The sequence below is a fragment of the Perna viridis genome, chromosome 1 (genome assembly GCF_037379345.1).
Source record: "Perna viridis isolate PV_CMFRI_1.1 ecotype Kerala chromosome 1, ASM3737934v1, whole genome shotgun sequence".
Taxonomy (NCBI): Eukaryota; Metazoa; Mollusca; class Bivalvia; order Mytilida; family Mytilidae; genus Perna; species Perna viridis.
The window spans coordinates 34,590,659-34,618,535 of record NC_142445.1 but is presented as its reverse complement, the minus strand read 5'-3'; the positions used below and the strand labels follow the sequence as shown (position 1 = coordinate 34,618,535).

Genomic DNA, 27,877 nt, shown 5'->3' with positions numbered 1-27,877 from the left:
TTTTTATGTAGCATTCAGAAACAGTAGGGAAGTCCCAGGCATGAACCCACAACATAAGGTATTTTGATCCTAAAAGATCAAAAACCAAAAACTAAGAACATGTACTGATCAATCTTTATTCTGAATGACTTCTTTAACCAAAAATAGAATTCTCTTTGCAAATGTGACAGCAGTCTTATGGCCACCTTAATGAACACAATGTGCCAAAATCATAAATAACACAAATAAATACTAGCAAATTTCTGCCTGACTATTTACAATTTCACTGTACAGTACTAAAAGTTGTTAAATAAGTCCTATTATCACACATAAATGTACATTTTATCTAGTGGAAATGAAACAATACTGGACTACTAAAACTGGTTACCCTTTTTAATAAAATAAAACATTCTGTGGAAGGCTAACATGAACAACTATATCTCAACTATAGGTATTTTATAAGGATATAATTGCAAACAACAATACAATTGAAACACACCTTTAACCTTACAACTTTAGAACTTTTTGATGGAATCATTAACAGTTATGCTTTCAAAAGAATTATCCTAAAAAATTAGCACCATTGAAGGTCCAATAACAGCAATTGGTTAAAATCTAACCTGGCAGTGAGTTCTTTAAGATGTTTTTGTTAATGGAAAAATTTGCTTTTTAACTAGCAAAAAATGAAGAAGGCAAGACTGCTTACAAAAATTAAGTACTCACATTGATAAATATCATGCAATGAAAACAGGAACTCAATGAATATGAAATAACAAAAAAATTTAGATTTATTGAAAAATCCAAATTTTGTAGAAGTTATTGTTTCCAGGTATAAACGAATCATTGAAAGCTCTATTTTATCAACAAATTCCTTGCTAAACTTGGAATGATTTCATAGAAGGCAACTATTCTACCAATGCCACATAAAACAATACATTACAAGGCAATATAATGCTTCTCAAAACACATCTAGATACACCCTTATTGTTTGAACCCTGAATGGATGAGGCAAATATGGACTAAAAAATTACAACTTGATACAGTTCTGAATTTTGATTGTGATTAAATATTTCATACAATATACATAAAAATCCAAAAAAAATCAAGCTTATATATATATTAAAAAAAAAAAATTACAATTCAATTAAGTTTCATGAAATGAAGCTTTTTCGAGTCACAGTGCAACTGTGAAGTGAGAAATCACCCCTTTAAGGCTCTCTTTTATATATAAAGTCTAAGAACTCAAAAATAGAAAATCAGAAATTTATAACAATTGAAAAGGGAGAAACAAAACAATTTTGCAGTTTCATGAAAATGGGGCAACCAATCAATATCAATAAGGCCGAGTTGCAGTAAACATTAAGTAGAATGTAAAGTAGTCCATCTAATGACATGAGACCATGAGACTCCAAACAAAAAATTAGTGGATGTGATTTAAAGTTACTGTGAAAATTGTTATGAAAACTATTTCCCCACCTACAGGACACCATTTTGTAAGCTGATTTGCAAGATAATGAGTCCATAACTAAATTGTAATTTTTTTTTTAATAATGAGTCCATAACAAAATTGCAATTTATAAAAATTGAAAGGGAGCTCCCATCAATAGAAATATACAATTTCCAAAGGTACCAAAAACAATTTGTAGCAGCAATTTTTAGTTAAAATGTGAACAACAGACGGATGAACACCAGTATACCATTATACTTCCCATCTAGAAAGACGGTCATATAAAAATCAAGCTATCTTAATCACTCATGTAATGTAAAATATACATATCATTGTAAATAATTCGTTTCCATCTCATTTTTTTTTTAAGAAGTAAATTTGTAAAAATAACTATTTGTAAAACTACAAAGCAAAAAAAAGAAAATACTAAAATGTCTGGATATCACATGCCATGTAACACTAGCAAAACAATGCATATATGTTAATGAAAGATATTTGTACATGTATGAAACAATGTGTCTTTCCTCTCTTGGACTAGTTCATTCAACTTTAAGTCTTTTGGCATCTCCGGAACCAACTGCATTTGACACTGGCATGACAACTATAGTCTTAGCCCCTGGGACGGATGATGAGGCAGTAGCTGCTCTTACTGTCACAGTTGTTGGATTAGCAGTAGTAGATATCACATTTCCATTGACATTATGTGTGCCTGCATTAGACGATAGGACCATAAGAGTGGTTGTAGCATGGTCTGGGGCAGCATGCTCTCTTGATACAGTGGCGGAAGGCTTACTAATACTACTGGTAGCTGGAGCTTTGTTTATAACTGGGGAAGGCACAGATTCAGTTTCTAATGTTCCTAACATTACAGCACTACTTAGGTCAATAAACTGAAGAAAAAAATAAATAAAATGTAATTGACACTATGATACTATTGTCATTTAGGCAGAACTTATAACTCACATCATACTTATTTTTGGAAAAAACTGTCCTAAATCAGTCAATATATTACATTAATTTACATGTACTTCTTAATTGGTATTGGTTCATTTGATGTGCTAACATATGTATATTGAACATAGACTTGATTTTTGTCTTCTAAGGAAATCAGATGAAAAAGTACCTCACGTTTCTTTACATATCAGTAGTATGCCCATAATAGTACTAAATGCAGAAACAGCAGATTTGTTTTCACGATTACTTTTTCATGTATGTTTCAAATAAATAATTCCTTCAAGTTTTTTTGGGGTGAACAAAAAGTTCATTGCAGCGATTTTAACTATAAAAGTGCATTATATATAAACATTATAGTTGAAAGTAACCTTGTGATGTTGTGAAATTATAAAGTGTAAAGAGGTGCATGTCATTCATTTATTCGTTTTGATTTAACTCCAGTCACCATTTCTCTGCTTTCAAACAATAATCTAACCAGTTAAAAAATGGTTGTGTAAATCCTCCCACCCCTAGCATTTTGTGTTTAAACTTAGTGAAACTTACCTGTCTTACTTCTCCCATTACAGCAATGGGAGTCTCTCCTGTAGCCGTTGCAACTTTATGTTCTACTAAGTAAAACATGTATTCATCATACAATAACCTTATCAAATGGAACGATCCAAAACTTGCTGCACTTCTAAGGGTTAAATCTCTTATCACCATTGAGCTAAAATAGAAAATGAGTATGTTGCCTTAGAAAGCTCATACTTGATGTACATGTTGTTAAAGCTAAAGCTGTAATAAAATTATTTTTTTCTTGTTCAACACATACTGTCCCAGTTTTTGAATATGTTTCTTACATACTACCTTAGTTACAGTAATGTGTACATGATTAACAATATGTGATTATAGCACTGTTTTATCAGTGTATGAATAATTAATTTGCATATCACAGTAAAAAAAAAATGATGTAATTCAAACTAGATAACATTGAGATGGAAACCATCTCTAAGGACCCCGCCATAGCCTAAATATAGTAAATTAACATTTTGGAAGGCCATCAACCATGGTAAGTGACACATTGTCTTGAGCTGATCTACCCTCATGTTTGTTACAAACAAATGCACAGAGTGATTGCTATAGGGTGTATATGGTTGGGCCCTCATTAGAAAAATTGAGAGCAATGCTCCTGAACTCAATACCCCCACACTCCTCCCATTGATAACATGCTCTTTGATTTATGCCTAAATCTTAAATAAGGGAATGTTTATTGAAGATTCTGTGAAAGTTCCATTAAATTCCACTCAGTGGTGTAGGAGTAAAAGATAACGAGATGGGTACCATTCTACAAACATGTAACAGAAGTACTGATGAATGAATGGACACTACACCCTCACTCATAGTGGGGGCTTAAGAAGACCAGAAATACCTACCTATAAAAAGACCACTTCAATAAAAACTGTCTTGCTGCTTTTGGAAAATTATCAGTTCCTTCATGTGGTTTGAGCACTTTATTCACAACACCTTCTAACCAAATTGCCCACTGTTCCAATGAATTTTGTCGTTCTAATGTTTGTTTAAAATCTTCTTGTAACTGTTGAACAACACTATCTTCACACTGGCATACCCAGGAAGCCTGCTCCTGATAAAGGTAAAAGGGGTGCATTTGACTTATCAAATTTACATTTTTGATACATATTAATGCTTTTTGTACTTTCAATTGAAAGCCCACTTTGGTACAATACGGTTTGGGAATACTTTGAAGTTGACAGTGAAATCAGTTATTTGTCTATGTGTGAGTGAATGTCTTTATGTTGTTTAATATTATTTCATTTCACATGCAGATTGTAGTGCTGAGCTCTTTGGTTTGTTCAAGCATATTTAGTATCAAGTCCAATGTTCAATAGAATTGAATTCCTGCTGAATGCGTAACATAGCATGCAAACTTGTTACATCGAGTAAGATAGCATTTATAATACCTGGACATTTGCAAAGTCAACCCTATTGAGATCTGTCAACATCTGGTTGATCTGTGATGTATTCTGTAACACTGCCCTTGCTGCCTGAGCTAAATGATTCAATGATGTGTATCGTCGTAATGTCTGGGCAAAAGCACTAACTGCACCTGCCTGAAAAACCACTTTTAATGTGTGAATCTTGAACTTCTGGTTAACATGCATGTTTGAATACAAAATCTTTTATATATTGTAAACATTTTCTCCATTTTTATTTTTGAACTTTTGGTTAACATACATGTTTGAATACAAAGTCTTTCATAAATTGTAAACATTTTCTACATTTTTATTTTTTAAAAATAGTTAATCTCACTTACATTCAGTTAAATGATTATCGAAAGAAAGAATAAGATTCCTCTCACAAAATAACTGCAATTTATGTCCCACAGGTCAATTCTTAACTTAACAAGTCACAAACCTTTGCTTTATACATTTTCTCTGGAACACCAGACATTGCACCTTTTAACCAATTTTCTAGACTTTTTGCAAAATTTCTTATGGCTTGAGTAAGAGAACCTGAAAAACAAATGCTTAATTTTTTTCAGTTGAAAGAGCAACCAAAGCGTTTTAAAAAAACATGGCCACTGTCATGTTATCATTCATAAAACCGCCTTCCCTGGAAGACAGTCAAGACATCACAAATCCAGAAATTCACTTTTTTTTTTTAAATCTTCGGTAACAGAACCTTTACAGCTGGCGGCAAAAAATATAGGGTCATTCAGGTAGCAGGAAACAATAAATTTTATTTTTTATTGTTTCTGCCTAAATGCTTGACGTTAACCTCCAAAATCAATCCAAACCTCACTTTTGAGGTATGGCACTGGTGGTACAATTTCCACTTAATTAATATCCAGAAATAAAATAAAAAAATAAATAATACTTGTTTTTGACCCTTATTCTTAAGATGTTATTGGCCCCTAATTTCTAAAATGTTTAACCCTAAAAATTAATATTACTCTGACCATTTTGTATAGAATGTTGTGAGACAACATCATACACACTTCCTATGGGGTTATCATGGTTATACAATAAAATTCTATGGAATACTTGTTTTTGATCCTTAATTCTATAACAGTTTGGGCCATAACCCTCAAAATCAATATCAACCTTCCTTTTGTGGTTTAGAACTTTGTTATAAAATTTTATAAAGATCAACCAATATACATGTTACAGCACCAAATCCGAGGGTCTACAGTCACCAACATGGACGACAGCTCCATACCATATAAGGTCATCATTAAATTGTAAGAAAATTTCCAGTATTTCAATTTTATAAAAACTTTTCCAAACATAAAGACTCAGAGTAGTGACAAAACATATCAATGAGGTTCCAAAACGGGGATATGTCATGTCCTATCGAAACAATAAAAACTGACTTCATTCTGCTTATTGATGATGTCACGATCATTTGAAATTACCAAAGTTATTAAGTATCACAGAAGTATCATGAGATAAATAAATATCAGGCAGTCACAACAATGGAAAAATTATTAATATGTTGACAATAGATCCTGAATTATTTGTTTACAAAAATCATGAACTTACTAGGTATTGGTCGTAACACATCAGGTATTAAGACTTCTACTAAGGCTTGATAAAAGGCATAATCAGCTTTCCGCACATATTCTTGAAGAGGTTCATAGGCACTGACAGCATACAATTTATCCCTTGGTAATCTTTTTTCATAATCATTATCAGCACTAGAATGAAAGCAGAACTGTACTAGATCCCAATCAATTATAGCAAAAAAACTGTCTTCACTGTTAAGCTGTAGTACAAAGCCCAAGGCTTGTCAAAATGGAGGTGGGCCTGTAAAATCAACTAGTTACTACATGCCAATAGACACTATATAAAAGTTTCTGAAAAATGTATTTCAGGCCTGTGAACTGGAAAGTTTGTTGTGAAGACTGAAAAAAAATGTTTAATATACAGCACATTTCAATTACATGTATTTACATATTTCTATACCATAAGGTATATCAGAGTATAATTTCAATCATAACTTAATTTAGTTAAACTTACATCATTTGATCTGGAGGGGTATTCCTCCAAAATCCTTGCCATAATGCCTCTATAAGTGAAAACTGCAGGTTAACAACAACATCAACAATAGCCTAGAAGGAAGGAAAAGAAAATTAGTAAACAATCCCTGCCCAAGCTTGCAGCATAATACATAATACAAAACACAACAGTTGGGCAGCATTTTAAACATTAGTTTCAAAAGTTTTCCTTCAACACAAATGAACACATGTATCAGGATAAGTATGCCTATCTTTTCTAGTAAATATCAACATTATTATGATTTATTTTGATGCTCATGATAAAAGATGACATCACTGTAAGTTTGCCCTAAAAAAAATTATTAGGAATGACTGTTACATTTTTTCAGTCTCTGAAGAAATAACCTCAATCATGTGCCTAGTGGTGCATACTAGAATAGGCTATTTTCAAGTATGCATTTTTCAAATAGACCAAAAATATAACAGCCATTCCTTATAATTTAATTTCAGTATCAAAATTCAGTGAGTAAATCATATAAAGGGGTTGATAATGTCACAGTCACATTACAAAATTACAGTTTGTTAATGTCTGCAAAAACGTATTTCTTCCCCTGTCCCACAAACTGGTTCCACTTGCAGTATCCATCAGGTCCACAGAACAGCTTCGTAAAATTCTGTTGAGAGGCTGCAGAGAACTTGCGCTAATCAGGTCAGTAGTTCCAGAGAATTTGAACTGACAAGGTTATTATGAGGATTTTTGACGAAGTTCAAAGGGGCATAACTCCCACCAAAATTCGAGGATCACAATTTCCTGGTAAAAAGCACAACTACATATGATATTCTTGCTACATACCAAGTTTCGTAAAATTTGGTTCAGTAGTTTCAGAGTAGTTGCGCTGACAAACATTGTGACAGATACATGCACAGACGGACAAGCCAAAAACATCTCCCCACTGAGTGGAGGGAAACATAATTGGTCTAAGAGATGATTGACAAATTTTTTTTATACAATCAGAAAGTATATTACTTCTGAAATTAAATTATTGATTTGTATTCTCAATAATAAATAGTTGATGAATTGACCAGCTATTAACAAATTACAGATACACTAAATTGTTAGTAAGCCAATGAAGTTATCATATAAAACTAACCTCTGCATGTTCTTTGTGCATCTTCTCAAAGGCTTTAATGTGATCTAATGTGACACCTTCGGGCAATGGTACCTTAGATGTATCAATGGTTCCAAAGTTGGGTAAGGCACCAGAAGCATCCCCAAGAAACTGTTGATGTTGCTGCTGCTGTGCAGTGGCTGCATCTACTGGTCCCTGGTGAGAATCAAAACTGTCTTCAAATTCAGTCTTATTTGGTGTACGGAATCTGAAATTGATATGAGAGATCAGCATTGTGCATCAAACAACATCAATAACAGGCTAAATTGGGACTCTATTTCAATGAAACATTTTTCCATTGAGCAACTTTATATCTATTTTTCGATAGTTTTTATTGAGGATGCAGAAACCAAAAAAGTAATACCTTAGCTTCACCTTTTGCACATTTGCCGCAAGCAAGACAATAAAACCAGCCACTGTGGTACATGTAAGTATATGTTAATACTAGCAGCATGCCAATATACATACTGCAATATGTTTTTCCCATAGGGCCAAACAACTAGAATAAAAAGGGCCCTTGCAATTGGGAATAAAAAAGCTTTGTCAAGCACATCATGAAAATACCACAGTGGTTAAACCCTGAACAGTTGGGCCAAGTGTTGATAAATAAGCAAGAGGCACCCAGGAGCCTGAATCGCTCACCTGGTTCAATTTTTGTTTCAATGGCAATAACTAATACAAGGAGTTGTCAGACAAGTTTGACTCAAGACGACTTTGGTAGGAATTATTACATGAATCATTTCATCAATTGAAAGTTTCTTTTTATCTATTATAGAAATTAGCTGAATAGTGCAAAAACATCATTTTTTTTACCCTTCTAGAGCTTTTAACTCCAACAAGGAATCATCCAACAACTTCAATCCTTGCAGACTTTTGTAAGCCTTATAATATGGATCATGTTGGCAATTAAGAATTTGGCTAAACCTTAGGGTTTTAAAAATATACGAGAAGAACCTTCACTGACCCCTTTGTTCTATCTTCAGTAACAGTAGCCATATTTTTCAACAGATCAAAAATGCCCACATCAGAGCTATGCAAATATTAGGGTATTCATACTAAGTTTGGTTCTAATTAGTCAGATAGTTTCAGAGGAGAAGATTTTTGAAAGACACAACATTAAAATTTTGGAAAAAAACGTCGAAAAGCGGCAATAACTACAACATAGCTATTAAAACAAAAATTTGACCAGTGATAGATCTCATTATGCCACTTTAAGAGTGTGTTCTTTGTAGAGGGCATAAAGGTCATTAACCCTGTCAAGTTTCAAAACATAGGCATCTGTGGTTTCAGAGATCTTGACTTTGAAAATTAGTGAAAATCAGAAGTTTAAATGGCCTCTGGTCACCATCTTGTTTAATCAAGCAGAACCAAAGAGGCTCCCAAGAGCCTAAATTGCTCACCTGATTAAATTTTGTCTTTCAAGGGCAAATAAAAAAATCCCCAAATCAGTTCTATGCAATACCCCAAGGAACATGCATACCAAGTTTGGTTCCAATTGGTTAAGTAGTGTCAGAGAAGAAAATTTTTTAAAGAAATAACAAAAAATAGCAAAAAGTGTTGAAAAAGGGCAATAACTCCAACATGGCTAACGGTATGCAGCTTTAAGATGTCATTTGTCCTGGGAATTCACAGTGAGACTTTGAAAATTACTTTTTTAACATGTAAAGTAATGGAAACGTTAGAAATGGTTAGTGAGACCTAAGGTCTCACTAACCACTTCCGGGTCAAATGGCCATCCCCCTATGTAGTACCAAAAACACACTGAACCTAGACATATGCATTGTAAGTGCATTATTTGTGTGTATTATGATTAAAAGTAGTCACAATAAAGCTGAGAATGTGTACTTTAAAATCATATATGTAATTAACTACAAAAGTGTATGAATATTGTTTACACGTGTGAGTAATTTGTCTCCATGCTGTCAGTTAGCAGAACAGGTAAAAATGTGGATTTTCAGTATTATTCATTCAAGTAAATTTTGTGAAGAATTTCTACTATCATCGTACCATTAGCATAATGATTTTGGAAGCCTTATTTTCCAAGCTTCGCAACAGTATGCAGCTTTAAGATGCCATTTGTCCTGGGAATTCACAGTGAGACTTTGAAAATTACTTTTTTAACATGTAAAGTAATGGAAACGTTAGAAGTGGTTAGTGAGACCATAAATTAAATTATGGCACATTTCAGAGAAATGCATAATTTGAGGAAATTGCCTTTCCTGGTCATTATTTCCATTTTCCCATAAAATCAGTATAGTGATATTGGTAATCTGGCTATATTTTAAGAGGTGCATTGTGCAAGGTATTTTAAAAAACATAGCAACAAGATTTTTATCAGTAACAGTGACTCATAACTTGACGTCATCCATGAAATACACAACGTCACTGCTTGGGATATTCAAAGTACTCAAATAGTCACACAGTACAGACTTAGAATCGCACAGTAATGAAATAGGTATGATATAAATTGTTGAAATCTGTTCTTTTTTCATAATGATAAATGATATTTACTTTTACAACTTCTTGAATTATCATAGGTATCAATTTGGTGTGACAAGTTAGTTAAAATTGTAATTTTTTAGTAATTTAGGGAAAATATCACTGAGGGGCATGATATAAAAATGACCATTTCTTTGTAGTCCTATGTCTGATTTTGATAGTTTTGGTCTTATTAGACTCACAATACCACAAGCTTTCATAAAATGTAAAAAAAGAAAAACATAAAAACTCATAAAATGTTTTCAAGGTCTCACTAACCACTTCCGGGTCAAATGGCCATCCCCCTATGTAGTACCAAAAACACACTGAACCTAGACATATGCATTGTAAGTGCATTATTTGTGTGTATTATGATTAAAAGTAGTCAAAATAAAGCTGAGAATGTGTACTTTAAAATCATATATGTAATTAACTACAAAAGTGTATGAATATTGTTTACATGTGTGAGTAATATGCCTCCATGCTGTCAGTTAGCAGAACAGGTAAAAATGTGGATTTTCAGTATTATTTATTCAAGTAAATTTTGTGAAGAATTTCTACTATCATCGTACCATTAGCATAATGATTTTGGAAGCCTTATTTTCCAAGCTTCGCAACAGTATGCAGCTTTAAGATGTCATTTGTCCTGGGAATTCACAGTGAGACTTTGAAAATTACTTTTTTAACATGTAAAGTAATGGAAACGTTAGAAGTGGTTAGTGAGACCTTAACAGATTAAAATGAAAATTTGACCACAGATAGATCTCATCATGCTGAACACTTTCACTCGTCAGAATTTAGCTAATCCCAACGGTTTTGGATATATATGCGAAAAACTACTGTCTAACCCCTATGTTCTATTTTTAGTAACCACACCATATAACCACTTTGTATCATTTCGATCGACAGCAGCATGATACGTTAAACATTGTTTGTTTACCTGTAACATGTGCATTATCGTTGGTAAGTAAATCTTTATTATTTGCTTTTAATATGAAAGTTATGAATTGGGTTTTGAGTTAGAATGATGATTTTATGTTGTTATAGTAATGTATCGTTTAATTTTATTCATCATTGACCTTTTTGTTGTTTTTTGGTCTGTTTTCTTCTGAAAAATCCATACAAAATTCTACTTGGTGACATCAATCGACCATATTACAAAATGTGGTAGTTTTTACTAGTCAATCAAGATTAATTTTAAAGCCTTATATATAAGCTTTATTTTGATGTATGAAACATCGCTCCACATCCAACTGTTTTTGTGCAATTCACTCTTATTCCAGCGCTCGTGTGAAATACATGATATGATCAACGTCCGATGCATGATACAATCAACAGCAGATATTCATTTAGTGATGATACGATCAACTGCCGTTGAGGAAAGATAATAAATACAAATTTTGATAGTGAACAGGAAACTATAATTATAGTAGACAAATGTTCAGATGTCTAACAGTTTTTAATATTCACTCTCATCGCATGCAGAACAATGTTTACACCCGGTGATCTGAAATAACTAAAATATAACGATATTAGCAATTATAAATTAGTATTATAATCTTTCAAGAGAATTTATTACTCAAATTTATCGAACAAGTTCGGCGTGGCTTAATTTTCTCTGTCTTTTTTGTAAGTTTACGACGAACGATCCTGATATGATTGCCCCTGACCAACTTGGTTAATAAATTTGAGTAATGTAATAAATTAACTTTTACAAATACTTATTACGAATTGTCTCATTCGTTCCTTTCAGATCAAGGACGAGTCATGGAAAACTACATATGCTACTATTGTGAAAATGGTTATAATGAATTTTCCTACCTAACTGATCATTTAAGTGTCAAACATAATGAAAAAGAAATTAAGTATAGGGAAAAGGAATTGAATAGTTTGAAATGAATCTTGGGACCCGGAACAGAGTTGTCACTAATGGAGCTGTCTGAAAATTTACTACCTTTTATAACAACTTGAAATTTATGTAAAATTATATTAAAAAATTATATGTTGCTAACCCGTGAGTTAAAATAAAGTTTAACTGGACTTTGAATTTATGACTGTGGAATAAATTGTTGAAATATCCACGGCGTCTAAGGTACATAGTACAAAATAAAGAAAATGCAGATTTCCAAAGAAATTCTACTATTGAGCCACATACGGTACAGAAAACTGTATTAACTAAACAAATACTTAAGACTCGTGTCAATCAAAACATTCAATATCTTCACAAATTTACAGCTTTTGATTGTATCATAACACTGCTGTTGAATGTATCATGAAGGAAAATATATCGGACGATGATCATACCAGTTTTTTCGCACAAGTCGTTATATAAGAGCGAATTACACTAAGTCTACGAAAATGCTGATGATAAGAGAAAAGAAATACTAGTCTCATAAAATCTTTTAAAATATATATATAATCATCATTCTCACTCAAAACCCAATTCATAACTTTCATATTAAAAGTAAATAATAAAGATTTACTTACCAACGATAATGCACATGTCACAGGTAAACAAACAATGTTGAACGTATCATGCTGCTGTTGATCGAAATGATACAAAGTGGTTGTACAGTGTGGTAACGGCGGCCATGTTTTTCAACTGATCAAAATTCCCCACATCAGTTCTATGCAGGATACCCCAAGGAACATTCATACCAAGTCTGATTCAATTGGTCAAGTAGTGTCAGAGGAGAAGAGTTTTGAAAAATTGGTAATGACGATGGACGCAAAGTGATGGCAATAGCTCACATGGCCTATGGCCAGGTGAGCTAAAAATGTCATAATAATTTAATAGACAACAACCACAACTTATTGACAAAGATAACATCAGCATCACAACCTATTAAAGCTGTCAGCAATGCTCACTAATTTGATACCCCACTCCCCCATGTGATAACATACACCAATAAAAATTCTGTGAAAGTTTCATTCAATTCCATTCAATGATGAAGGAGGAGCAACAGATAAGAGATGGGTGCCATCATGTCCCCATACTAATAAATGTCCAGTTTTGCAATCTGAAAAAGCCTATAATAGATTTGAATCAAAATCTAAAATAGGTGAGCAATAGGAATATGTAATGAAGTTTCATTCAATTAACCTTGGTTCCCTTGATTACTCTATCAAAATATGTAGGCATTGTAAATTTTTTGTGAGAAAAATTCAGAAACCTTGTAATAAAATTTCTTAGAAATCCATGCAATTTTCCTTATTGTTTGTGGTAGTATATAAAAAAAAAATGTTTTCTAAGATTGAAAGGTTTCATCAGAATAGCTTATGAAACTTACTTTTTACCCTGATACATTGGTTGTTGTCTCATAGCCATAGTCTGATCATCTGTGAACTGGTTCAAGGGTGAATTAGCTTTGATTCTTATGCCATAATAGTGGTACTTAGAGTTTCCTCTGCAAAAATAAAACACTGATTAAAAATTCACTTTCATCATTATACCTATCTATATTTTTTTACAGAATTAACAATTTGCAGTTAGCAAGTTTTCTAGTGTTCTCAACTTTAAGTTTAGCCAATTTTAAGTGACAGTTATTCAAATGAAATTTTAAATTTAGACATAACAAACCACTTTTCTGGCCTACCTTGTTCCAAGTCTTCTGGTTCTTAAGCCGAGAAACACAGATCTGATAAGTTTCCCAAAAGAGGCTGGATTCATAGGGTCGAGACTCTGCTCTTGACAATGACGTAAATAGTGATTGTATAAAGTACTTCTAGGCAGACTGACACCTTCTGCTGTCTCATAGTTATCTATTAACCATTGAACCTAGGAATGGAAAGACAAATGAAATTCTATTCAGAGTAAGTAACTTGTACCATACTATAACACTTGGCAACTTATGGCCCAGTCAATCTGCCAAAATTTTGCCATTTATCTATACAAATAGAAGCCGAAGATATTTAAGTTCTATTCTATATCATTACAACAAAAATCTTCAAAATAAGCTTTTCAAATGTCCTATGGGAATCACTATATGAAAGGGGAGATAACTTTGTCAAAATGGCTGAGGTCTCACTAACCACTTCTAACGTTTCCATTACTTTACATGTTAAAAAAGTAATTTTCAAAGTCTCACTGTGAATTCCCAGGACAAACGACATCTTAAAGTTGCATACCGTTGCGAAGCTTGGAAAATAAGGCTTCCAAAATCATTATGCTAATGGTACGATGATAGTAGAAATTCTTCACAAAATTTACTTGAATAAATAATTCTGAAAATCCACATTTTTACCTGTTCTGCTAACTGACAGCATGGAGGCAAATTACTCACACATGTAAACAACATTCATACACTTTCGTAGTTAATTACATTTATGATTTTAAAGTACACATTCTCAGCTTCATTTTGACTACTTTTAATCATAATACACACAAATAATGCACTTACAATGCATATGTCTAGGTTCAGTGTGTTTTTGGTACTACATAGGGGGGGTGGCCATTTGACCCGGAAGTGGTTAGTGAGACCTGAGATAACAATAAAATTAGATACAAAACCATAATCTTACCTTTTCATCTGATAAATAAAATGAGGCAATAGTAGACATTCAAGCGTTGATTTTAGGACTTACAAAGATTTTACCAAACAACTTAAATTTAGAAATTACTTACTAAGCTATGTGTCCATTTTTCAAGATAATGAAGTTCAAAATTCCAATACTAATGAAAATGATGAAGAAAATATTCCACTTTGTGTGGATAAGGTAGAACATACCAAATATTTTTTAGTAGATAAAATTTCATATCAAGAACACAATACTGACATCCTTTCATATTCTAAAAAGAAAATTGGGGGTCTCCAACCTCTTTTCTTTGTAACATCAAAAAAACAAATTTCTATGTAACATATTCCCACCAATTATCACCCCTTGAAAGGCCTTTTATACAAATAATGTTTGTAATTTTACAATACTAATTATCATAGAAGAATTCTATTAAATTAATTTAAAAATATAATTTTTACATCATTTCTAACGGTATCAATTTCTAAAAAAGTACATTTGTCTTTATGATTTTGCAAGATGACAGAAAAGAATGCTTCTGGTAACAGGTGTTGTCTACCATATAAGATGTTCTTAACAAATGACAAAACTGTTGATAAATAGCTTGCAGCAATAAAACATTTTTTTTATCAAAAGTCCAAAATGATGGAAGTGTCTGAAAACTAACATTTTCTGTAATTAAAATATCCCAAAAATTTAAAAATTCTTATCTGACAATCCTAATTCAAATTGATACATACAATGTGCAGTATTACCCTGGAGATAGTCAATAAAGATTACTTCCATCAAAGTAAAATACTTTAATTTTTACCTAATTATCTCCCCTTTCCAATGTAAATTTCAACAGAAAATTAAATGCACATTTTGAAGTATCTGTATATTAGATTTTGTTAAGACGTTTTTTTCTGTATTTAATTGAGTAATAACGCTACATATTTTCTGTTGCAATTTAAATTCAAAAATTTATTTTGACTGGACTATCACACAAGTAATGTACCCTGTACAAGTCTGTTGTTACATTATTAAATGTTTAAGATAACTTTGAAATTATTAAACTGGTGTAAATCATATACTTTGTTATTTAAATAGGTTTCAACTAATGCTGTTTCAATTTCAAACTGACACCAGTATCCAAACTTAAAACAATCTCAACTATAATGTACACTTCAGTAAAGTCAAACAAGTAAAGGATTCACAACAAAAAGCATGCAATTAAAACACACACCATATACCATCTTCTAAAATTACTTCAATACCATTTGTTTGTTAAATGTTGTCAGATATTAAAACATTAAAATACATCCAAAACATGAAAGCCAGTCCACAATACTAAAATCTATACACATTGCATGCTTTTATCTTACAAAATCCTTTACCGTCTCACTTACTGTAGCTGGTGAGGCTCGGGTGGTTGTAGTAAGAGGTGTTCCCTCGCCATCCATTGTGCCACCCTGTATTAGATAAGTGCCTGTCTGGTGTTGGAGTATTTGACCTTGAACAGCCTGCATTGTTCCAAGTTGTGTTAACCCTGTGGCAACCTGGAAGTAAAAATAAAGTTGAACAAACAACACATAAACCAATACTATCTATAAATGAACAATAAATCCTTAAGTAAATAGCTGTGAATCATAATGATTTTATATAGGTCTCCTGTATTTTTACAATGCTTTTTTTCACCAATTACATTTACTGAGAATAGTCATCTAATTTAAGTTCCTAACATGATTTTACAAGACCAATAAGATGAAGTTAACTTAATATACAAAAAACATTAAATAATGGCATGCGCTTAGTTCAAAAGTTCACTAAAAATTCTTCCCATCCAAAATTTATATACTCCCTTCTTTACATTGAAACAAAAGCATACCTGTGTGCCAGATGTGGTCTGGTAATAAGTTCCAGAAACAGGTGTATACATAGTCTGTCCATATTCTGTCTGGTATGTTGTTCCTTGCCTAGAAAATACTCTCTTTTACAACATTCACATCAAACATACAGGGCATTTATCATTCATTTAGGCTTTCAATAATTGAACAAAAGGAAAGGGTAGATTTACAAAAAGAATCTTTATAGCATTAATTATCAAAATAACCACAATATTTTTTTATATGTAACAAAATATACTTAAATATCTCAGGAGTACAGCTTGATATTGGAGATTACAAGTCCGACCAGTGGGACAAGTATGGACACTATTTTTTTTAAGTTTAAACAACTAAAATTTTGATTCCAGTTACATTTTTGAGACAGCATGTTTTTTTCTGACACAATAAATGTGGTCCTGGAAAAATTTTAAATTGAACATTTATCCTGCTTATGATCCTAAAGCCAAACAAAAAAATATCTGTGTTTCTAATTTCCCAACTGACCCTACGTTTTGGGGACAAAATTCCTGACCATAACATTTTTATTCTCATTTTGGGAAAAAAAACAGAACTTTCAGAAATAGATTGTGTCTTGGTCTACCATTGGTCCAACAGTTAACTACACACTTGTTCTTTCACCTGTCATGGCTGTGCCAAGGGAAGAAACAAGCCTGTTGGTATTTTGTTTTCACACATTACCTGTACTTTAAAGGGCATTTTTTTTACTGAAAACGGTTAACATACAAACTACTCTATTTCTTCTGGCATGAAACACGAAACACACATTATTTTGTTTGGCCAGAATAAAAAAAAGACAAAGGAATTTAATTTTTCTATAATCAAATCCAGTGTACAAGGATAAGATGACAACACAAAGAAGACATTGTAATACCATTATACAACCAATTAATTTTTGCCACATAAAAAACTCCACCCCCCCCCATATAATTACAGTGATTTAGTGATTTGTTCAGTGGTAAACAACACAAATTTTGTAATTTACAACATATGGGGCGTGTGGTTATGACATGAAAATGATAGTGTGTACCAATACTAAAATTTGTAAACCAAAAGTGCTACTTAACAAGACTGCTTGATAAACACATCACTCAGATATTTTTAATGAAAATCACTCAATGGTTAATTCACACTGAACACTAAAGAAAAAAGGCAATCGGTTAGTGTTTAACTCTCATTCCTATATTTACCATTGTGAATCAGGGGATTGCATTCTGAATGAGAATAAACACGCAAGTTTGTTTACTAAATCATGAGAAAAATAAAAACAAATGCTACATAGATATAAACTTAATTTTAAGTAAACTGTTATGTATGACTGTTAAGCTAATCTGTTACTCCCTACAATACCAGGCAAATGTACGCAACTTCCATGAGATGTGAACAATGCAAGAAAAAAAAAAAGAATTATGAAAAAATATGAAGAATGAAACTAGTAAATAAAATATTGTATATCAAGATAAAACCATCTAATAACATTTATCATGCATTCCATAAACTATTTGAACTGAAGACTAATATGCTTCCCAACTGTTTAGCACTATTACGTGTGTATGAAACTGTCATAGGTTGATCGAGGGAGAAAAAAAAAGTATTACAAGTGTGCAAGTCCTGCTTGAAATCCATTGAACAAATTATACAAGATGGTCTTGAATACAAATTTAAACCAGACATGATTAACGAGGTCTACAAAGCAGAAATTGACAACATTGGAAGTAAATATACAGTAAAAAAAGAATCATAACGGTAAAATCCAGATTTGAAATAGTTGAATTCCACTGAAGAGTGGATAAGAATCATGTCTGTTAAACTGATTATACTCGACGTCACATACAGCACATTTTCGAATTGAAGCTCTACTTTTGAAACCATCGGGACTTACCGCTAGAGTTGTCTCTCTTATATTTAATATGAAGATAGTTCGCATATATGCATGATGAGTTAGTACCAACGAGTCGCTTATTAGCTTAAATCATGCGTAACAAATCCTTACCGGAAAATCACATACTAATATCCGCCATGTTGGTTTCTATGGGACGATTTGTTTACAAACGAAGTTCATTAGTTCCCGTCGAACTCCAGTGACAATCGTCTGCTTGATCAACTTCTCGGTATTGTACGTTGTTCGCGTAAAATAAATCTGAGATATCGGAAATAACGCTGAAATGCATTCTGGGTTCTTCGGTTTTTGGACAAACCATTTAAACGTAAACAACATCTCCTAGCAACCCGATAACTGTAAACATGGCCGACTTCTTACAATGTAAATATTGACACCGAGAATTAAAATCTGACCAGAATTTAACGATTCAATGTTTAGGGAGAAGCCGTTTGGCTAAACGAATGAGCAAGTCATTTAAGACAATTTAAACGACGGTAGGTGTCAATAAAGTCGTAGAACAAATTTTGACAGTATGTTATTCATGTGATGTCGAGTATAGAAATGGTTTAAAGTGCAAACACACATCTAAAACAATAATTCAAATAACAGGCATTTGAAATCAGTATTAAAATGACCAAATATTTTCACATAACATGAAACTCTAGTACCGATCATCAAAGTAAAATTTAAATTCTTATCTACTAAAATCAATTCATAGTATGTTGATTTCCTTGGATTTAGCAACTTCAAATAAAAAACAATTCAGAATATTTAATACATACAGTTTTGCTTACAGACAAATCAAATCTGAACATTTTCTTCGACTGAATCAAAACATGATTTTATGATGTTAAAAAAAAATAGGACCGGTGAAATCTAAAAAAATCATGTCAGATTGTCAGTGCTTACATCAAAAAGAGTGACTGGGAAAGCCTTCATTCATGCAAAACAATAGTCAGTTTGAAGAAAGCATTAACTTGATGCCACAACAATGTTTAGATTGTAAATGATTTTATCTTCACATACTGAAGACAAAGAATTTGATTTTTTTTCAAATACAAACAATAAGATAAAAAGTGAGTATTACTTCAAACATGCAAACCAAAAAGCCTATGAGCGAAAGTGCAAAACAAAAATAATAAGGAAGCCACAACAAAAATCCACTGCACTGCCACATCTATAATATCCGTACATTTGCCCATTGGTTGAGTAGAGACTTGGGTCATCTACGTACTGTACTTGCGTTGAATACACAGTCGGTGTGCCTGGTTGCAAAGTGACATTTTCATGAGCTTGTTGGTTTTCTATAGCTTCCTGCACTGCAGAGGCTGAAGAAAAAAAGACATGGAAATGTTGCAATCATGACCTAAAACTTCCAATTATAAAATATAATACTGAATGCAAAGAAATCTGTTCAAATTAAGGTTAACAAATTTACATCAGGTCAACTTAGACCAGGGCATAATCTGGGTGGCGAAATGGGAATTTAAGATCAAGAATTTTAAAAAATGGTTAAAAGTCAACAACTTGTGTATTTTCAAGAGAAGTGAAGTGGCTGGGCAATTTGACCAAAAAGAAAACTCCAGTAATACTGGCCATAAACACACAAAATGGTGACAATTTTTGTAGCAGAGAGAAAACTTAAATTTGACTTTCTCACTTAATTGTCACCAGCTCCAAGCAATCCAGGGAATATTTCACAGAACAGAACATAAACTTGATTCATATCTCATCATGGTACATTGTAGAATAACATAGCAAAAAAATACCGAACAAACCATAATGTTAATCTGTAACTCATCATGGTAGACTCACATGCCAAAAATCAGCTCAATATCTGCAAGCATTTAGAAATTAAGTCTGGAAAACTGTTATTTTGTAAAAATTGCTAAGTCCAATGCCCAAAATTTCGGTAAAGATCAGCAAAGTGGAACAAAATGTAAAACTTGATATGTAACTCATCATGGTAGACTCAAATCCCAAAAAATCAGCTCAATATCTGCAAGTGTTTAGAAAAAAGTCAGGAAAACTAATGTTGGTCTGACAGAAACATTATACCCTCCATAACTTTGTTAAGGGTGATTGATCTAATCAAATAAAGACCATTGAAAATCTGAAAGTGGTATGTTCATAATGTAAAGATAGAGGGGCAGTAATATACCCCAATATTACAAAATATAGGAAGGTGAAACCTTTAATGCTCCTAAAGAATCACATTCAAAACACCTTTCACAATTTTTGTCAGCCCTGATATAATACATTATTCTTAATAACTTCCAAAATGGTAAAATCTGTTACGACATACAGTTTTTATTGTCCTAATGCATTCCCCTAATTGTCATCCTCCGAAATGTCTAAAGGCTGAAATGTCCAGCATTTGTAAGAAACTATGGATAGTCATGGTCTGAAATGTCTTTGGGTTAAATTGTCTGGTATTGATCAGCTGATTATGTCATTTTAGTAAACATTGGGGTGCCATGTTTTGACCATCCCTTTCTTGGAAAAAGCTAACATTGATTTGTATTTAATCACTTAAGCTAGCAAATGTTTTCCATGACTGGTGTGGATCTTAATCACATTTACTTAGAATATGAGAATTAAGCTGCCATGATGCTATTTCAAGCTTCTGATTTTACATGCACCAAACCAGACAATGATTTTTTTTTACCATAAGTATACAGGACCCAGTTGATTATACAACCATACACACTTCTAAAGAGAGTGTATTATAAGATGGGTAGACACAAGTTTTTTTTTAATAGGATGATAAATTATCAAAACTCTTTTGGTGCTACTCACTTGTGATGACAAACTGCTGCGTCGGATGTCCTGGTGTAGATGACTGAATTATTGTAGCACCTGCTGCTTTCTGAGCAGGGGATTCAGTCTGATGGATTTGTTGAGATGAAGCTGGTTTACTTGTACTCTGTACAGAATGGAAGACAAGCTATTAGCAAAGTCTAAATCACAAAATTTAAACATCAAAATCAATACATTTACAAGTCATTGTGTCAACACAACCAGGGATCACGCTGGGCTTCGCCCATGTCGCAATTTGCAATTATTTTTATCTGGCAACAAAAATAGCCAGTTGGCGATTTTCTTCGCACCTAGGTTTTGTATATTAAAATTGACAAGAAGTCTGTCAGCAATGGATATTCTCTCTAATTAAACAATTGTGTTGACACCTGGTCAGAGTTAATTGACCATGACCAATTTACGGCTGAAGGCAATTACTGGTAGTTAGACCAGGCGACTGTGACTTACAATATCCTCACGGGAGGTGTCAAATCAAATGTAAATATATTATTGAGCCAATCAAAACTCTTATCATCTGGTCAAAGGTAAGCACAATAAAGGCCATGTGCATCTGGCTACATACAGGCTTCACAGCCCTGTTTAACCATGTAATACATTAAGAAACAGACTTACCAAATAACAGAATAAATTAAATCCAATTAAAAATGATTATCCCATCAGAAAGTGTCTAACACTTCAAAATGAAAGAATTGATAAAAGAAAATGGATGACATTTGTTTACACTTTTGCATGTGACTTATTTGGCAGGAAAATCGGTAAACAAATAGAATGGGGATTCCCAAAATCTAATTAAAGAAATGCTATTCAGATATCAAGATAATTAAACTGGGACACAATTAATGGCCCATGGTACAAAATGTAGTATGCTAGAAATTTTATCACTTTAAAAAAAGAATCAAGTTCTAAAAATATAAAAAAAAAAAAAAATCAAATTATATTGTAAGATAAATTAGACCATTAAGGACATAGGTGAACAAAAATCTTTTAAAATCAGGGACTATATGAGAATAGTAATATAACTTCACAATATTCAATGGCTTCTCTGGACTTTACCTTAACTTTAACCTGCAGAGGACTATATATCAGCATGATTCTACATATGTCAGCTCACAATCCTCAGAATGGCATGTGGGGTTAGCAGACTTGCAGTGCAGTACTGGTCACCGGAAGTGAAGGGTCTATAAATAGCATGGGAAATCCCAGTGTTTTCACAAGATAGGGGTATATTTAAAAATCATTATGGAGATTAGGCTTCACATCACAAGAAGCAAAATGCACCTATAAAATGTACAGAAATGTTTTTCCTTTCAGAAACTGTTTAAATTTTTTAAATAAGATGAGAACTTTTTTCACAGCACGATGAGGAACAGGGGTAATTTCTGCGTAGGACTATTTTTGTGTACGTTCCAAATGCTCATTGGTTGAATTGGTGGTCTGTAACCTAAAGTCCTTGATAGAAGTAAAATACCTGTTTCTGGAGTAGTACTTTATTATTTTATGCATATGAATGTGATTGACTAGAGCTAAAAACCTGCTTTGTACATGCATCAACAGTGGACTTAATATTGTCATATTTTTTTTTAAAAAGTACATTTTTTTGGCACCCTTTGACTCTAATTTCTGAAAATTGGCGACAAAAAATAGCAGCTGGCGATTTTTCTGGCAACAGAATTTTGGGAGCCAGAGCAGCCCCTGCGGAACATACTAAGTGTGCAAGACAAAAATGTGTCGGGCATTAGTAAAATACAACAATGAGCATTAAAATATGAGTGTTTACTGACCAGACAGAACTTACATCTTATTTTCCACCAAGTTCTTGATACAGATTTGCAGACCTTTCTTTGCCATATATTTTTTTAATATCTTAAATATATGCATTAACAGTAAATATTTTTAGTTTGTTTATACTGGGTAAACTTTAGAACATTTACCTGCAACTGCACAACTGTTGGGTTCATAGCCTGCAGATCAGTAACAAAAGTCTGTGTAGCCATCTCACATTCCTGGAAAGACAACAACAGTTAAGAAAATGGTTTTACAAACTATACTAAGTTTATTTGTGATTGGAAATCTTATGTACATGTTGTAAGTTTTACAGCTATCCATCCCCACTTTCTATGGAATGCAGAAAACATTTCATAAGGTAGTTAATTCATATTTTCTTTAAGGAATAATTTTATCTTCATTTATCTACAATTTTTGCCCAAACATAAATGAAAATCTCCATGTGATTAAATTACTTCCAACGAAGTTTTATAAAAATGCTACAAGCTGCTTAGAAAAAAGTTCAGCCTGACAGACTGGGTGAGAGCCGAGTAACCATCCCAACCTCAAACTTCTTTTGCAGGGGGTATAATCATAAACATCATGCATTTAAACTCTTCAGCAGCTGTGAAGAAATGAAAACCGTGAGGTCAAATGTGGCATACAGTGTTTTCATTTGGAACAGGCTTGAGGCCAATTTGCATGCTTCAAATACCTCTATAGCCAGTGCAAGTGGAAAAAATTACATATTGTTCTATTAACCAATTAATAGATTTCTTTTAATAAATAAATTTTTATTTACTCTAGTTTAAGGAGAAAAAATAGTGTTTGAAATATTAATATAAGGATCAAGATTTTGAATAGCAAGTGTATTAAATTGAACATGATTAACACATTAAATGCTTCCTGATACGAGAGATGATTTTACAACGTCAACAAACAATGCGAAAAACTGGCAAAATTCGAAGTAAATATATAATAAAAGAATCACAACAGTAAAATCCGATTTGAAATAGTGGAAATCTGCTAAAAAAAAGAAGAAAATCATGTCTGTGATACATTAATGCCAGAACTAAATTCCTTAAATGCAAATTTACTATTAAATATCTTTAAAGACTAAAAAGAAGTCGCTTCAGTAGATTTGAAGACTATATCTTAATTATATTTGCAGTATTGAGCTGAATAATTGCCAAAAGCATATTACTGGTTATAAATGAGCTAATGAATGATATAAAAGGAATTACATGTATATTTAGAAAATATTTTCGTGTCTTGTTCAGAATTAGTAGAGAAATTCCTTCGATGAATCAGCCACATTAAGTATTTTGCATAAACCCAAAAAAATGGGGCTTGGACAGAAGTGGCCAAATTTTAACAGGAAGCACAAATTGGACAGGCCTGAAATCTGTTACAATAATATGACCTCCGCCCTCCCTACCAACATTCACCATAACAAAATTTTCACTATGAGAAATTCTGCCTGAAATAAACTTAAAATAAAACAGCTTATTCAAGAATATGGGGCATGTTCAGACAATACCTGGAAGACAGACACAAAAACAATGTACTGGAGGCTTAAAAACAATAACTATTCTAGAAATTGTTTAGTATAGTTTCTTGAAACTTGAATACTGATTTGGACCTCAATTTAAACACCATCAATCTATGATAACCAACCTAACAATATTAAAAAAAAAATGAAACCATTTCAAGTGTTAAAACTGAATCATGGAAGACTAGAATTGACAGATTCCCAATTCACAAACTTTCACAACATACATTTGTACATAAAGCTGCGTCATTTGCCAAATACTGGGGAAATTCAGGATCTCATTCATCATTACCAAACTTCAGATGGAAACACCAGAAAATAGTGTAATCTGTGTAAAGTGAGGGCTCACGCAACTGAGCGATTCACCATCAGAAGAAACCAAAAGGGAAGTGAAGTCGCCTTCTCATTTTCTGACATATCCCCAAATGATCGGGAATGTACTCCGTCTTTTAGCAGTACTTTGACCACACTTATCTCTCTTCCAATAACAATTCAAACAAAAATGGCAACCACTCGAGAAATTCAACTGTAAAAATTTTCATAATCTATCGAAAATTTTGGTTACAAGCAAGAATTTTAATCAGCTTTTTGTTTCAAACGTTTAAGACAGGATACGAAATGAACATTCTTCACTTCAGCTTACGATAATTCATGTTTTACAGTTCACATTTCGTTACAAAACTTGCAAATCTGTCGTGCGGAATCTTTGACTTACAGGTTAAATTTATTTAAATAGGTAATTTGGTAGGAAACTCGAAGCCTTTCTTTTGATCTTCGTGTTTCACAACAGAACAGTAAATTCTCCATATTGACGGAACATTTCTTAAGCTTGAGACAAGTTCGTACCAACCGCTACAATGTGACTGTCAGTGTCAATAAAGTTTGTCTTGATTTGTCAGTAACAAATTTTTAACATGATCATTGATACTCTTAATCAACTTTCATCAAGAGAATGGATATTTTGAACAAGAAATCATTATGGATTAAGCTGGATCTGGAAAAAAAAAAACAGAACAAATTGAAAATTTCAACAGAATGTCACGGCCTGAAATTTTTTATTCTAGTGCTGCTATAAAATACAAAATCAATAGAAAAGTGCATTGCAAGAAGCTTTGCTTTGCTCAATCATGTATTAATTTTGCTGTAATAAATTTGGTAAGGGGTAGAGGTATAGATTAGAAATTCAATTTCATGAATATATGATACAGTCATTCATTCAGTCAGCAGGCTGATTTCATTTTGTCCAAAATATTTAGTTACTTACATACAAATGAATGTAGCTTACAGAAAAAGTAACATTTATCTCAATAAAAGAATATGAATATATGAAAATGACTGCTCATATTGTGTGCATGTAAGTAACATATAACACATAATTTTTAAAGGCATTAGTAAATGATGCCTGTACGCATCCACATCTCCCTGTTCATCCTCACTTCTCCCTAGTGTCTCTCTGATGGAGAAGTCAAGTCTCCGTGTTTTTCTTAAGTAGCTTGAACCCTGAAAGTATGTGGTAATCAATTCATATGTTCACACGTTGCTCTTGCACATGCACTTATCCATTATGCAATTTGTGGAATGTCACCACTGAATACTGATAGAGTTTGAACTGTTTCTAGAGCTTCATACATATAAAAACAAGTCATTTTATCAGACTCTTTTATGAAAGATTCCTGATACTTATATGGATGACGACGATTTTAACTTCAGATTCTAAGCCATACTCGTGTGATTAATGTTCAGCGTTGTACATTCTCATTATAAACAACAAAGAAAACAATTAATTGAAAAACTGGAAAAAATCAGTAGTTTTTCGTACTTAATTCATTTTTCTCAATGAATAAATTAATTTACTTACTAAACAGAAGCTCATACAGCATACTTAAATAATTAACTCTACCAAAGAATGTTGGGAAATCAAAATAAATGTATAAATATTTCTGTAAAAGTTAAACAACTGTCACATCATGCTCATGAATATATTCACGTATGTGATTATCCAATGTGTGCAGATCTGTTTATGCTACTTGATGACACTCCATATTTTTTACTGTATTCTATGGAAATGATCCATAAAATCCTGAACTTTAACAAAGATACTATGGAGATATTCACAATCCCTAGAGCGTAATTTGCAGTCAAAATTCATAGAAAATACAGATAATCTGTATAACTAAGTAAACACGTCTGTGTGTGTTTATATGTTGCTTTGTAAGTCTTTATATTACTTGCCATAACCATTTAATGTAAATGTGTTTAAGCTAATAAATATTATCTATATTTATAATCTCATTTAACGAGGAATAAAGAAATGAATGAATGAAGCCTATGGAGTGTCACTGTGATCAGACAATAACTGGAAGACAAAGACACAAAAACAATGAATTGGAAGCTTAAAAAACAAAAGTATTCTACAACTTGCATAGTATAATTGGTAAGAAACTTGAATACTGATTTCAACCTCAATTTAAACACCATCAATTATTAATAACAAACTTCACAATATTCATGTGCTACATCAAATCTAAATTTCATAGTAAATTTTGAACCTGTAACATTTCATAACACATGCTTAAAACCCTTGCAGTTGTAACATAGCAACCCAATCCATTAAAACATGGTTTGGTTAATGCCACCCACTGTTCACTCAAAAATGCATATAAACAGAACCCATGTCACTAAATATGGCATTATAAATCTTTGTATTCAAAAAACTTGAAAACAAAAATAATAAATCAGTATTTTACCTATCAAATATGCAATAAAATGGAATTTTGGACATGTCAAGACAAGTTACCCTTCAACTATTATTTAACTTTGATTGGTATGCCTTTTTCATATTTCAAGATTAATATACACTGTTTCTCAACTAATTAAACAAGAATAACCCTTACTAAAATCCAAATTGATGTTTTTGGGCATACTTTTCTGTTACCTAGCAACCAACTTTTGATCCTCCTAGGCACCTCGACAACCATGGCATTCTTGCCCTACTTCCAGATCAAAAGGCATAAAAATATTGATGACACAAGTACATCACCCAAAACTAAGTTACTGTTCCAAAACTTCTAACAGAATTTAGGTTTAGTTAACAAAAAAACTTTGTTACAACAGTTCAAAAAGTTTTAAAACTTGGATTAAAGGCAAAAAATCAATCAAATTTTAATGATCGCCATTTTAACTGTTTACACAACGACAGTCCCTGATGTGTTTTGAAACAAAATTCGCGAAACTTGAGCTTAATTTCAACTTTACATCTTTTAAAAAGATGCGCCGCAACTACATATGATTAGATGTAAAGAAATTCACCTTAATTGTTGGTGGGTAACAGTCGTCAGAGCTACGGTGGCTATGGCGTTTATTCCTACGGCAACTGTTGCCAGACTCCTCGCGTCAGCAAAGGGTGATATTCATCCGCACAGGAACTGAACTATTTTCGT

General features: G+C 32.5%; 1 protein-coding gene across 6 annotated transcripts; it reads right to left on the bottom strand.

The window, feature by feature from the left end:
* Positions 1-102: 102 nt before the first annotated feature.
* Positions 103-27,877, bottom strand: LOC148628490 (DNA-binding protein RFX2-like). 6 transcript variants are annotated; one of them, XM_088588375.1, is made up of 17 exons: positions 27,747-27,877; positions 23,053-23,124; positions 21,101-21,227; positions 19,494-19,629; positions 17,610-17,633; positions 16,404-16,491; positions 15,913-16,074; positions 13,618-13,799; positions 13,312-13,428; positions 7,526-7,751; positions 6,397-6,488; positions 5,920-6,074; positions 4,793-4,890; positions 4,339-4,488; positions 3,793-4,001; positions 2,924-3,086; positions 103-2,316 (listed from the first exon to the last, which is right to left on the bottom strand). In XM_088588375.1, exons 2-17 carry the CDS (start codon positions 23,113-23,115, stop codon positions 1,966-1,968), a joined length of 2,343 nt encoding a protein of 780 aa, XP_088444501.1. In that variant the 5' UTR covers positions 23,116-23,124; positions 27,747-27,877; the 3' UTR covers positions 103-1,965. The 6 variants fall into 6 exon arrangements, with proteins under 6 accessions (XP_088444501.1, XP_088444510.1, XP_088444519.1 ...); XM_088588384.1 differs by having other exon boundaries at positions 15,925-16,074; XM_088588393.1 differs by lacking the exon at positions 17,610-17,633.